At 41.6% G+C, this 13,797-nt stretch overlaps 2 protein-coding genes across 2 annotated transcripts; one reads left to right on the top strand and one right to left on the bottom strand.

Annotated features, from left to right (window-relative positions):
• The first annotated feature begins 2,494 nt into the window (after positions 1 to 2,494).
• On the top strand, positions 2,495 to 3,843 carry LOC116917165 (exosome complex component RRP41). The gene is made up of 6 exons (XM_032922535.2): positions 2,495 to 2,688; positions 2,756 to 2,855; positions 2,920 to 3,126; positions 3,315 to 3,365; positions 3,428 to 3,583; positions 3,658 to 3,843. The coding sequence occupies exons 1-6, from the start codon at positions 2,618 to 2,620 to the stop codon at positions 3,811 to 3,813; spliced, it is 741 nt and encodes a 246-aa protein (XP_032778426.1). The 5' UTR covers positions 2,495 to 2,617; the 3' UTR covers positions 3,814 to 3,843.
• On the bottom strand, positions 3,377 to 7,805 carry LOC116917164 (vacuolar protein sorting-associated protein 18 homolog). The gene is made up of 14 exons (XM_032922534.2): positions 7,663 to 7,805; positions 7,400 to 7,586; positions 7,162 to 7,340; positions 6,941 to 7,093; positions 6,659 to 6,863; positions 6,474 to 6,589; positions 6,181 to 6,405; positions 5,971 to 6,105; positions 5,784 to 5,896; positions 5,607 to 5,718; positions 5,366 to 5,545; positions 4,851 to 5,310; positions 3,990 to 4,776; positions 3,377 to 3,923 (listed from the first exon to the last, which is right to left on the bottom strand). Exons 1-14 carry the CDS (start codon positions 7,702 to 7,704, stop codon positions 3,863 to 3,865), a joined length of 2,955 nt encoding a protein of 984 aa, XP_032778425.2. The 5' UTR covers positions 7,705 to 7,805; the 3' UTR covers positions 3,377 to 3,862.
• Positions 7,806 to 13,797: the final 5,992 nt, after the last annotated feature.

The raw sequence follows: 13,797 nt of genomic DNA, 5'->3' as shown, positions 1-13,797 counted from the left end.
CCCAACTGAAGTTGAAGCAGTTTGAACCGGAAACCAGTTGTCCTTCTTCGAACTGACAGACGCAACGCAGCTAGAACGCAGGCACCAACATACACACACACACACATACACACATGGACACACTTGAGAGATCCGTGATAGTACGTGGGCACGAAACAGTGCAACAGCGTAGCAAAACGGGCAAACCAGAGAGACATAAAGAGCGAGAAAGAGAGAGAGTCTACTCTGAAGTCCTCGAACTTTCTGAAAAACAGGATTGAATCGGTTTGAACTACCGAGCTGTGTATAAGAAACCAGATCAGCAGCTCTGGCTAGTGAAAAAACCAGCAACACGTTACATCAGATATCCTATATATACTGTAGTATATCTCTTTGCCCTCTCTCATGCTCCTGAATGTGGCTCTATAGCAAGCTGACGTGCTGCTTGGCGGGCTTGCTGGCTTGCCCTTTTAGCTGGGCTGCAAGCCGGGAGCCGGAGCTGCTCTGCAATATAGATTGTCCACGTTTCAAACTGCACTTTGTGACTTGCATCCTTTGACCAGCGTGCCAAACTTTGCTTCTATATGCTATCCGTTCTATAAACCAGTTGTGTCGTACAGTCTCAATCGATCGATTATTTATATCGCAATCTATAAGTTTTCAATTTACTTTCCTTGATTTATTCATTTTGTTGTTGTTGTTTGAATTCTTTGGTTGGTTGATTTCTTTTATTCCCAGCGGTTTCTACAAGGATGGGCTGATAAAAAGAAGAAAAAAAAACAAAATGGCCCCTCCCAACGGTGGCGTGACGTGCTGTAGCATCATCACTCGAATATAGTCGAATGACGAAGCAGTCTCGATGTCCGTGCTCTGATTATACTGGCCGACACGAAATTGAGGTTACGGAGAAGAAAAGATACGAACACAATCAACACAGCTGGCGTTTTTTGTTTTTTCTCTTTAATTTGTTAAAATTTTACTCATTTTGTTCGGTTTTCATTTCAGCCTACACCCTAAGACAGACGTTAGGGTCAACATGATGTCGTTGATGAGTAAAGTTCTGAAGGTTCTTTTATTTCAACAGAAAAAGCTGATTTCATTTCCTTTGATTTTCTCTTCTACTATAGTTTCATTATTTCCTAACAGTCTTATAGGCTAATCTGTTTTCAGTGTTTCTCTCGATGACTGCTGTTGTTAAGACTTTTTTTGTTTTCATTGTCTTGATTGTCCTTTTCAAGATCAAGAGCAATGATGAACGGCTAGTGTTAAAAGTGAACAGGGTCGACCTTGTCCCGCGGCCGTCTGACTTCCGTGAATATTTCAAGTTGAGAGAAACCGATTCAAGGATTGATCAATCCTTGAGATAACAATTGGAAGAAAAGTCCTAACAAACAAAACAAAACTGTGAAACAAAAAAAAAACTGTACACATAGCAGAATAGGGAGTCATCAAGGAAGTGTCCCTGTTTATATACGTAAACTGGAGCTAAATTCGGCACAAGATTGCGTCTTATTTCTTAAACAACTCTGACCGACTCTATTTGCGGAACTGATCTCTACATAACGGAATGCCGTTTCGTGATATTTTCATGTGCCCCAATGCCTGAGCTACGGGGTTTCTCCTTTTTTTTGTCTTTGTTTAGTTTATTTATTTATTTATTTATTTATTTCTGTTTAACGTAAAAGTTCATCTTTAATCGCCATATTCAACTATGCAACCCAGCAGATCAGGCAAGGTTGTTTTAAAACATTGCTATATGTATTTCCAATTTAGTCTTCAGCAGTTGGTATTTGCATATGGACGCGTCCTTGGTATTTCCCAGTAAAGAAAGGAAACAAAAATGAATGACTAGTATCACATTCGTTGCTCGTGTTGCCAAGGTTCACCTTTATTCCAAAAAACTGGCCCCTAAACCTGTTTTTCTAGAAAGAAAATCTTCTAAATGATTATTTTGGAATTGGGATTCCCAGTACGTGCCTTCCACTTGGTGCGATATTGGAAAGGTAAAATTGAACGTCACTTTTGGACCATGGCTTTTCATCTTAACGAACCTCGAAGTGGAACTGTAGAGAGACTCTGCACCGTCATGCTGTTAACAGAACGTACACGGTTCGACCACCATCCACTGCCGTCATGGCGGCGCAAAGAATCGACAGGTGTCTGCGACTTTCTCTCCTTAGGCTCGCCATCCATCTATTTCATTAGTTTGACACAGATTTCCATATGGGGCTCATCCATTTCTGCGAACGTTTCCAATTCGGAACCTTTCTCCAATACGTGTTCCTGTGTTGATTCTGATAATTGCTGAGACAAGACCTGTGCTTGTAAACATAGCCAAGCGATGTCTAGCCAAGTTAGCCAGCTAATCACGATCAAATTAACATTGGCTATTCTTGTCATGGGGCATACTCTCGTTTTTAAATGGTATAATATGACAGAGTTTTTTAAATGCAGTGCTGAAACCTAAAATTAATATTTTAATTCCAAATACAAATTCTAGTCATGCAAGCAGTATTGCAGTCACGATAGAGACGGGTGTGGCAACTCTGATTGACTCATGCGACAGCCGTTCGTCTGCTCCAGCACGTTTTCAAAAAACACTCGTTAAACCATAATAGTTGAATGATTCATTATAAACATGTCAGGAACTGAGCTTTTATCTGATCAAGGTTTGAGAATTGATGGACGGAAGCCGAATGAATTACGCAGGTTAGATCTTTTAAAAGTGCTCTCTTTTTCGTCTGTCGATTGACATACGCACAATCTTTTTGTTCAGGATTCGCTGCTCGCTTGGTATTTTTGCTCAAGCTGACGGATCAGCTTATTTAGAACAGGGCAATACAAAAGTCCTTGCTGCTGTTTACGGTCCACATGAAGTAGGTTTACAATTTGTCCTATGTATTCATGGGCTCGTGTTGCTAAATGTTTTATTTGCCATAGATTCGGGGATCAAAATCAAAGGCACTGCATGACAAAGCATTTGTCAATTGTCAGTACAGCACAGCAACTTTCAGCATGGGAGAGAGGAAACGCAGGCCTAGAGGTGATCGTAAGAGCACTGAGATGTCAACTCATTTGGAGGAGACATTTGCAGCAGCCATAAGGACGGAATTGTATCCAAGATCCCAAATTGACATATTTGTTGAGGTAATATCTCCCCTCATCTCTTAACTAAGCTCACATGACAAGTGTCATCAAGTTAGGGCATAAAAAATGACCCTATTATCCTCAAAACCAATTTTTCCTAAAGATCATATTTTCAACCAATTTTCCTCATCACATGAGAATGGTGTGTTACATGATGTGTTAATATATAGAATATTGTTCATTCAAAGGTCCTGCAAGCTGACGGCGGAAACTACACTACGTGCGTAAATGCCGCAATGGTTAATACGAATCAAATTTTGCCAATGTAATCAAGCTAACATCAATGATTGAAATGTTTTAGATGGCGCTGGTAGATGCCGGGGTGCCTCTCAAAGACACAGTTGTATCTTGCACTGCCTCCCTAGTCAAGGACGTGCCTCTTGTGGATGTGAATCACGTTGAGCAAAGTGGTGGGAGTCCTGAACTGGTCGTCTCAATTCTACCGCACTCGGGAGAGGTGAGATCATCAACTTGTTTTTTTTTTTTACTTGTTTACGTTAGGTATCACAAACTTTCATTTACAAATTTCAGATAGTCTACATGTCGCTAACACAGCGGTTCCACATCGACCATCTCAGCAAAGTTTTGGATACTGCCATCAAGGGATGTAAGGATATTGGTGTCATTTTGAAAGAAATTATGAAGGGGCATCTAACCAAGTTGGACACTTCATTGCAAGCCTCGTGAGAGCGAAAATAAAATGACTGGAATTTCGAATCATGAAACGAAGCATAAATCAATCAATAGCATTAAACGCTTCAAGGTCATCCTCCACTGTGAACGGTGCATCTATCAACCTATAGATTAAATTAAAAGGCACGTTAAGAATCAGCTCTTGTAAATTGGAAATAATTCTGATTTGCCTGATGACTGATTCGCCACATAGGACACAATCCGCAGCCATGATGTCATCCAGATCCTGCAGCAACTGCTCACGTGTACCGAGTGAAGACGACGCTAGCGACAAGGAATCTGCATCGTTATTAGGCAAGGAGGCCAGCTCTCTTTGGAGTTCAGCTACGCGTTCTCTTCGCATTTGGCTCATGGTCGTTAAGACTCGAGGTAGAAGACAATCACCGTGGAAGCGATGGCCGCAAGGAAACAGGTAAGCCGATCTAGTTAGAAGCGGGGAACGACATAAATGGCAGTGGTCTCCTGTCTGTACGACAATCGATTTGTGTCGGAAAGCTTGAATCTCATGACGCAAAGCGTCGGCTGCTTTGGTGGCCTCTTCCATCTCTTCTTTGAGCGTATCCAAATGATGACTGTACTCTTGAAGCGATTGGCTGATTGCGTCTTTGAACAAATCGATGGTAGTAAAGTCGGGAAAGAAAGGTAGGACGTCTTCTATTTTAAGCAGGTTGCACTGCTGTAACACAGCCATGGCCCGTTGAATGTCGCGTTCTTTTTCCACTACGTGTCTGGCAATACGCAGCCAAAGCTTCTTGCGTAGCTCTTCGTTTTCTTCCGGCATGTCGGCCGTCTGACGCGCCAACGCCGCGTCCACTTTGAGAGCCATTTCCACGGCCGGTTGATAAAGCCCCATTATACGATACAGCAAGACGCAAGCCTGTAATTGTCTGGTGTCAGCAGCCAAGCATAATCGTAACGCCGACTGGGCATCGTAGGGAACCGTCTTGACATCGTCACCTATCCCGTTCACGCGAATCAAATAACGTTAATATAAATTAATTTAAAAGAAAGAAGAAAAAAAAAAGGTTAACCTTGTCCGTTCAGGTAAGGTAAGGTTTTATCCGGATCGTATCGAATGTACAAGGAGAATAGCAGCGTATGTAAAGAGCGATCTTTACAGTTAAGCTGGTAAGCGCAATGCTCAACGAAACGTATTATCTCTTTGGCTAAGCGGGTGTCCCCGTCTGACAACGCGGCAAAGAGAAGCGGCGTAACTCGGGTGAGTTCCAGCTTATGCGCTTTGTAGATCAACATGTCCACTGTTTCTTTGGGCTGCTCTTGTAGCAAAACCGGGCAGGCGTTGTAAAGCAATTCAGAATCGGAAGATTCCAACAGGACGTTTAGGGCCTCTTTGTAGTTGCGATCGAGTAAATGTTGTTCCATAATCCGTTGGCTATCTTTGAGCTTGCCGGCCAAGTGGAGCATTACATCGTGCAGCCCATGGCTTGACAACAAGCTATATACGGCTCCAAGATTTGATTTGATACACTCCTGTAATTATCAATGAAAAATGCATAGGCCTCTTGACATAAAAAGGTATTCGTACCATGATACGCCTTTGCTCAGTAAAACGATTGAGTGTGTCCCAGCTGCTTTGATACTGTGGACTGTCCGTCTTGATTCCAGCATCTTTGAGCGAACCGAGCTTGCGGAGCATCAGCTCCAGCAGCCACAGAACTAGCATAGAAAGTTGCATCCGTTGATCTCCTTTCAATCGTGATGCTTTCTGTTTTTTTAAGAATCATTGAATTTTTAAAATTGTTTGGTAGTTTCCAGACAAGAGCTACCTCTAACAAAAAAGCCTGTAGAGCATCTTCTTGCTTGATTTCCATAAACTTGAGAGCCACCTCTTCGAAGGAAGCTTCTGTCTGTGCATAGAGCTTGGCCGCTTTCTCGTACCTGCCGTACAAAGAAGTTTCAGATGCAATTGTTTTTCTAACTACAAAAATATGTTTTACACGTACTGGTGTTTACTGAGAAGATGATGGGCCTGGTGCAAAAGGACTTGCGACCGCTGACTGGCGTTGTTTCCACAAAATTGCAACGCTAGGTCGAATTGCTTTTGCTCCATGTACATCTATGAACGAATATTTCAAAAAGGTTTTTATTTTCATTTTTATTTTGAGGGGATTTTGAGTTTTCTGCAAATACCTGCCAAATGTGGCGGGATTCGTCGGTGATCGTATAACGAAAAAGAGCGTAGTCGGCGAACGACCACAACACGGGCCCTTGTTGATTTTTTTTATTCCGTCCGTCGCAAGTTAAACCGCGAAGATCTCCAAAACTCTGCGTATTTAACAATCTTATTTAGTATGAAGAAAAAAAAAAAACGTTGATTTTTGCTCAAGAATGCTGTCCCACCTGATCGTAAGTGTCCTCGTAAACCAGCTGCTGATTAACGGTACAGATTATGCGTAGACGATCGTAAAAAACCATGGCTAAATGAAAGGGGGTTAGGGCCACTTCTAATGGGAACTTGTGATGCCCGCGTTTTTTGCTGATTTCCGATGGTTCTGACGACGTGTCGGGCAGTGGGTAAGGAATCATTCGGTGCTGCGGGCTCAGAACGCCGTCCTTGTCTGATACCTGTGAAGTAGAAATTTCGTAAATATGAGAACAACTTTCCTGTAACTTTAAAATGGTTGTTTTGAGACCTGTGCTAAGAGGACCCCATTGCCTGTCATCCATGCAACTTGAGTCGGCTGGTCGTTGGCAAAACAAAGCCGCAAGCGGGACACGGCGAATTCACTCGGAATTTCGAGGAATTTTTCTATTGTTTGTTTTGTCAACTAGCATTAATGGAAAGTCTTGAGCGCTTGCATTATTTTTTGAATTTCACCTTTAGTATTGAGATAGGCGTGAAAAATAGATTGCAATAAGGGTCTATCATCCATCCGATTCATGAGATTGCCTTGAAATTGGTATAGTTTTGTCATGGTAGTTATCAGTACCCCATAGACGGATTGGCCTTCTCCTGCTGAACGCAACCGAAAATATTCCAAGCCAGTAATCATTGTAGGTGTTCCTCGTCCAAGATCAAAGACCTGAAATTGAAGAAAAATTACTAGTTTCATTTATCTGTCTTTCTTCTTGAGAGCAGTTCAATGGAATTAAGTTTCACTTGTTTCCAGTATATTTCATTTCCACTCTGATTGATTTCTGTTTCATAGATGAAGCCCTTAGAAGTTCCCAAAAGAATAGGACCAGTAGTTTGACCAATGTTGGATGTGCACCATCCAACTGCCGTTATGAAATTTCCTTTGGTTTTTGTCACCTATTCATTCAGAAGTGTTACTTTCTTTTCAATTCAGTTTTGAATAGTTTATCTGATTCACTGGGTACCTGCCGTGGTTTTGCTGAGTTAGCATGAACGTAGATTAGCTCTGCATTGTTATCTTCCCGTTCTGGGTCTCTTTCCCTGTCCTTGTGCACAGCACTAACTAGGATGTGGCAGCCAGTAGGATCAACAAACAACCTTTGTATTTTGTAGCCAACCGTCAGGTTTTTGTTGAGATCAAGCTCTGTGATCACGGAAAGGGTGAAATACTTTAATGGCTGATGGGCTTTTGCTTTAACTTACCATCAATGTTGTCAGGTAATTGGGTATCTATTCTCAATAGGGTGTTGTTGACGAGAACTAATGCTATGCGACCCGATTGAGCGCCCATGTGATGAACGGGATATTGGGGCGTATAGGCCACTTTCTGCTTTGCGAACATAGGCCGTTCATTTTCCAAGAGCGTGTTGATAAATACCGTCGTTCCAGCCTGTATGCGTTGACATAACAGAAAAAGTCTATTAAAAACTAACTATCCATCTTCCTTTAAAATTACAACAGCATACCTGCTTGCTAGCTTTTTCATATTGGTCGAGGATGGACGTCATTTTTCGTTCATTCACGGCAAAGGACTGCAGCTTCAGAAATTTTTGTTTTGACAGCTGACTTGTATACACGCTCACTAGAGCCACCTATGTCCTAGCATTTGAGTGACGCGTTCATCGCACAAAATCAACCAACTCCATTGTTAAATAATTATTTTATTATTAATAAGAAAACCAACGTCTCCCTCCCAACAATAAAGTAGAAAATTCTACGCGTTTTCTTTCTTTCTACGATGATCAGTCGGATGATTGATGAAGCCAATTCGGAATATTTAATGGGCTCCATTAGGATTCCTTTCACAAGTTAAGGTTTGGTGTATCGCTACCCCAACTATAGGAGAAGAAAATCCATCATCTCGAATCAAGTGACATCGTTACCGCTTTTCCTATTCATTTTCTTTCCCCGTGAGCGGATGCATTAGTTTCGTTTCTTCACCTTCAATGCTGATGATCGCCAGGCATATGTTGCTCATCAAGGCATAAAGCAATCTTTTTTTTTCTTTTTTTTTACCTTGCGTATTCCAAAAACTTTATTATCATTATTATTATGATTTCCCCCCCCTTTCGTCTCTCTCTCAGAGCTCGTCACTCAGCTGCACACACTGCGAGTTTAAAAGATAAAAAAGCTCTTCAAACCCCAGCAGGTCTTCGTTTTGGCTCTGCTTGAGAGAGAAGATGTACCGTACGTCGAAAAGATCCATCTTGTCTTGCGACCTCGTTTTCTTTATCCCTTTTATTTTTTAACATTTTCCCCCTTTACAATACTCTCCCACTACCCGGCTGTCTTCTTTCTCTACCGTATGTCTGTCTGTACAGCAAGCATGGGTGTTATTTTATTATTTTGTACACTATTTTTACGAGTGAAACCGAGGAACGCTAAAGAATGGATATTGCACAAGTTATTTCCCTCCCGTTGGAGAAAGAGAGAGAGAGAGAAAAAAGATGGTGCACCCTGTGAAACACTCGTGTGTTTTTTTTTTTTCGAGGCACCAAAAATGACACAGACAGAGTGATACTTGGAAAGTATATGAAGTGTTTCCATATTTAATATTACCGGTGCCGTAAAAGCGTTGATGGATTTCTCCTTGCCCCTTTCTTCAAGGATAACAGCACGCTAGGTGATAGAAAGAAATAAGAAGGAGGCATTATTGTGTGCATCTGTATACCGAAATACAGTGATGAGACGTACAGTCAACGCTTGTGAGGTACGAGAAAGAAGAAAGAAAACAAATATCTTAAACGAGTCGCAATTGTTCTGGTCCCAGAACTCGATGGCTATTTGCTCTTTGTTGTCCTTCGGCGAGGGTGTCCCAATATCCGCTCCATCTTTATAGCTCGTAATATTTGCTTGATGGGTAGGCGTTGAGTATTTACTGATGGGGACAAAAAAAAAGAAGGAAACGGACAGATTGACAGGAATGAAGGACAACGTGTTGTTTCTCTTCTTTTTACTTTTGACAAAATTGCGGATTCTATCGTCAGTTGTCTATAGACGGACATCCCAGACAGGAAAGAGAGGCGGTGCATCGGAAGCAATCAGCCGTTGCGTATAGATGTATGGAAGAGACAGACACAGAGAGAGAGAGAGAGAGAGAGAGAGAGAGGAATAAAAGAATCCATCAGTGCCACCTCAAGATCCTGCGATGTCTTTGCGACCCTCTCCATCTCCCGGAATGATGTTAATAGATCTTTCTTCCTTCGGCGTTCGTTTTTTGTTTTTTTTCTCTTTCTCTCTCTTCCCTGTGGGGCTGTTGTTCTTGTTGTTGTTGCCCCATCTATATCAGGGTAAGAAAATAGGCCTATTGGCATATCCAAGGGAAATATACACACACCAACACCTCCCGAACAATCGATCTGATGCTGGGCTCACTTGGCTGCATCTGACTGAAAAAACGGGCGGGGGGGAAAAAGGGCAAGACCTTAATGTCTTCGACGACGTAGCAAAGCTCATCGCAGTCTTTTAAGTTGCGCCCATTCGATCGGTAACAGAAGCGTCCATATCAGCAGCATCGTGCTTACGTTTAATGCCCCAAACATATCAAGTGTTGGAAAGGGAAATGTACAGATTACGTAGTATTAAAAAAAGAAAATAGACTCTACGTTTTTATATGCTCTATATGCTGGACTGGTCATTCGACTAATCAATCGATCCTTTCAACTAGCCCATTCATTTGGTAATATGTCTTCCTACATTTTGAATGCGATCCGGTTGCTGGGCCTATGGCATCTGTAACAGATCGTGAATGGGAGGGGGGGTTGTGGCCGTCCTTTGGATGTTAATGGATTTGTGGAACTTGCCCTTGCGACACCTGACTCGACTGGGGAGAGTTAACAAATAAAATGATCAGCAGGAACTGACATCCGCTTTTTTTTTTGAAAGCATCAGAATTTGATTTTTCTCGTTGCTGGAACCGATTTTCTTTCATCTTCTTTTCCGCTGCGTTCTTATTACTTCCGCTCGGTACAACTTCAGTATTCGGAACTCGCACCACTGTAACAGATCCCTGTGTCACTGCGCTGCATATATCGGATCAGCTTTCACAAAATCGCTGGACTGGAAGTCGACGGAATTTTCAAGAATGATGTCGTTTTTTTTTTTTTTTAAATTTGCAGATAGAAAAAAAAGGGGGGGGGTGGTTCGGAATATTGCGAACTAAAGCTTACCATCCATACATTTTACAGAGTGAGGTGCTCTGATATATAACGTACATTTGCATGCGAACAAACACCGAGATAGAAGAGCTTTTTTCCAGATGAAAAACAAAAAGAAAGTAAGAAAATAGAAACAAATTTCTTGTCAGAAATGCACATCGAAGCAATCCCTTCTTCTTCTGTAAAGTAGCCATGGATAAAAAAAAAAAAAAAAAATGGGAGAATAAGGAATTGATAATATTCTTATGTTGTGCGTGTAAAGTCTCGTGAGAACTCAACCGGCTTGAAAGTCTTTCCTTTTTTCTCTTTCCATTTTTCCTTTTTCCAATAAGAGTCTTTTCCATTCTTATTTCGTATAGATTTTTGTTCACCCCTCTTCTCCGTGTCAGTCTCTCTCCCCCTCCTTCTGATGGATTTTTATGTTACATCGCGAGTCGAGGAGCGTTAAGAGAGAGCGAGAGAGTAAAAGAAAAAAAAAAGAGTTAAGACATTTACTGAGAAAAAAGATAAGAGACGGAGTTAGAAATACTGAAGGAAAAGGCGGAGTCTTGAGCAATTCAACATGATTGCAGACCCCAATCCAAATGTATTATTTTTTGGTTTCTTTTCAGGAGACGGGAGGGGGGGGGAGGGGGGTGTTCCTCCCTTTTTCTCGATCTATCTCTTCGGACTGCTGTCTTAGACGATAGTTACCATCATTGCTAGATAGAGGGGTCCGGAAGAGGTCGGTCGGATAAAGCCCGCAATGGCTATCCGTTGCAATAGCGCACATACAGCGCAAACGACGTCCGGTTTCACGACGAATGTCAGGAAAGAAGAGCTGAAAACAAAAAAAAAAACTGCTATCCCACGTCCCCCTCTAATTTCTTTAAAAATACCCTTTAATACAAAGACAAAGTATTACAAGAATCCGCACAAATTGTAATGACCGTTCTCTAAATCCGTAGAGCTCCCCCACCCCCTCACGATATAATCCCTGGATTAATGTATTACAAGAAAAACAGGGACGATAAGCGTTCAATATATAGGATCTCTATAGTCCATATATAATATATATATATAATCTTAGATGATGATTATTATTATTTTTATGGGATGGACACGGATGGTGGAACTTTGCCCGGCTGCCGGATCCACATCAACGAGCGAACGAACGTCGCCCGGTTGAATTAGCATCACTAGCGTCCACTGTTGCAAAAGAAAGATGAGGGCTAACATCTATAAGGTTTTTTTTCATTTCCATGGTGAAGGAGCCATCCAAGTGAAAAAAAAAAAATGGGGGAAGTTACAAAGAAAGATAAGAGCCTACATCCTATCCCAATAGTCTTTTGTGCCTATTTTTGTTACATCACCAAAGCCCCCCCCCAAAAAAAAAATGGGGTTGGCGTTTCGCAGCTTTTACGTCATTTTCTTGTTTGGCCGTTGACAGTGTCACGGATCAATTGAGAACAATATTTACTTTTTTGCGGGGGCACACAGAATCTATTGTGCTGCGCGATTGCTATTCTTCTTCTTCTTTCTTTTTATTTTTTGAAAAAGCGGAACTGATAAGACGATGCTCAAAAGAAAAAAAGGAAAAAAAATATTGTGGATATACTTGTCTAGAAAGAATTGATGCAAGGATACATGGTGGATTGCGGGGCGGGGGAATGAAAAATAAAAATAAATGATATCATCCAGCATTCCATACGATGCGCGCCAAAAAAGATGGCCCAAGAAGGATCCGATCTTATTGCTAGGGAAAAGGCAGGAGAATAGAGGGACGAAGGATGGCGATCGGGAGACATTGAACGATGATGTCGCCTTTCCCTCCTCCTTTTCTTTTCTTTTCACGACGTGTCGTCGACACGAAGCTATCGTCCTTTTTTTCTTCTCCAGTCTTTTGTTTCTTTTTGGTTGTCAAAGTCTACGCAGCACCGAGGTCGACCTGCACGTGTGGAATTGAATCATTTGCAACGCTGGATCGGCCCGACTGCGCAGCCAATGCCCATTTGATTCGGCTTCTTTCATTTGGTTATTTCATTGGTTTATTTACCTGATAGAGAGCACTGCGATCAGTCAAATCCCCTTTTAACGTCCCCGCCCATTTGAGTGGTAAATATATACATTTATTTTTCATTTTCAATTCGGACTGATTAAACAAAATGCTTTGCTCAATATTGAAAGTCTCTGGCTGAGAGCTGTTGTAATTATTGCGAAACAAGGATCGAATAATGTTGTTGGATAGAGACCACCCGAGGACTAGTCAAGTATGGAATTGCTGATTGGATCAATCAAGGACGATCCCCTCCCACGAAATCAGATGGAGAAAAGAAGCCGGAACGGTTGGGAGAAGAAACAAAAACAGGGAAAAGCTATTTCCGAGGCAGAATGAAAAAAAAGAAACGTGAATAACAAGAAGAAGAAATGGGTTAGATGATGATGGAAGAGGATAACAAGACGCGAATCAAAAAGAGTCAAATACCTTCTTTCCCCCTAAAAAAAAGGAAATGGAAAAAGAGACACAAATGACAACAAAGATCACACATCGTTTGTGTTTGCGTGGGGGGTTATCTTTCCCCCTTTCATTCATTGATTCGTTTATGAATAAAGATGATATCAAACACATCGCCTTCCCTTTTTCCGATGGTCGTTCCGTCCTTTTTGTGTAACCCCAGGCCGCTTTTTCGTCCGCCCGGCCCCGGGTTGCACCGCTGGTGTGTGTTCCCTCTCGCTTGTGGTTTCGCTTCCTGACAGGTTCATTTCTTTTTTTCTTTTTTTTTTTTCTTTCTCTCTTTCACAAACAACTGTAAAAAAATTCTTTTTTTTCTTTCTTTTCTCTTTTTTTTCTTCTTATATATTGCCACCACCGCTGTCGTAGCGAAAAAACATTTATTGCGCGAATCACCGGGTTGCCTCTTTTTTTTTCTCCGTTCTTCTACACAACGAAATTGCCTCGTCATGACGTTAAAATAAAAAAAAAAAAAAGGAAAATCTTTTTATTCTTTCTCTCTCTCTCTCTCTCTTTTTTCTCTTCTATAACAATTTCCCGTCTTTGGCTGGTCCCTTCGCATCGCCTTTGATGTACCTTTTTCGGTCGTTTGTCGTTTCCCCCGTCTCTTTGCTGCCTGTATTTATTTGATTTTGTTTACAAGTGGAATAGTTCACTACACGCAGCACATGTACACGACGTGAAACACGCAACGAACTAAAACTATTTGGAATCTTTAATATGCTCGTGTTATTCCTTAAGGTCTGGCGCCCCGATTCGAATCGACTGTACGCCTCTTTAGTATTTGTGTTCTCGTTGGGCTGTTGTTCGATGAAGAACGAGCAGGACGAACGCGGGATGTCGAGAAAGAATTCGTGAAATTCGTGGGGTGAATTCCTTTCACGTTTTCACGCGCCAACAAAACATTTTTATGACATTTAAATAATGTTCTTTTTTTTTTGTTTGTCTTGTTG

Source organism: Daphnia magna, linkage group LG2 (genome assembly GCF_020631705.1).
Source record: "Daphnia magna isolate NIES linkage group LG2, ASM2063170v1.1, whole genome shotgun sequence".
Classification (NCBI taxonomy): Eukaryota; Metazoa; Arthropoda; class Branchiopoda; order Diplostraca; family Daphniidae; genus Daphnia; species Daphnia magna.
The sequence above is the reverse complement of the archived record's forward strand: the minus strand, read 5'-3'. Positions and strand labels throughout refer to the sequence as shown.

What these genes read in the sequence shown, in the direction of transcription:
- LOC116917165 (XM_032922535.2), top strand. Translation starts at nt 2,618, where the DNA reads ATGTCAGGAACTGAGCTTTTATCTGATCAAGGTTTGAGAATTGATGGA. An exon ending in AAGCCGAATGAATTACGCAG is followed by an intron (nt 2,689 to 2,755) that starts GTTAGATCTTTT and finishes CTTTTTGTTCAG; the next exon opens with GATTCGCTGCTCGCTTGGTA. An exon ending in AAATTGACATATTTGTTGAG is followed by an intron (nt 3,127 to 3,314) that starts GTAATATCTCCC and finishes GTTCATTCAAAG; the next exon opens with GTCCTGCAAGCTGACGGCGG.
- LOC116917164 (XM_032922534.2), bottom strand. Translation starts at nt 7,704, where the DNA reads ATGACGTCCATCCTCGACCAATATGAAAAAGCTAGCAAGCAG. An exon ending in CTGAGCAAAGGCGTATCATG is followed by an intron (nt 5,311 to 5,365) that starts GTACGAATACCT and finishes TGATAATTACAG; the next exon opens with GAGTGTATCAAATCAAATCT. An exon ending in ACCTTACCTGAACGGACAAG is followed by an intron (nt 4,777 to 4,850) that starts GTTAACCTTTTT and finishes TGAACGGGATAG; the next exon opens with GTGACGATGTCAAGACGGTT.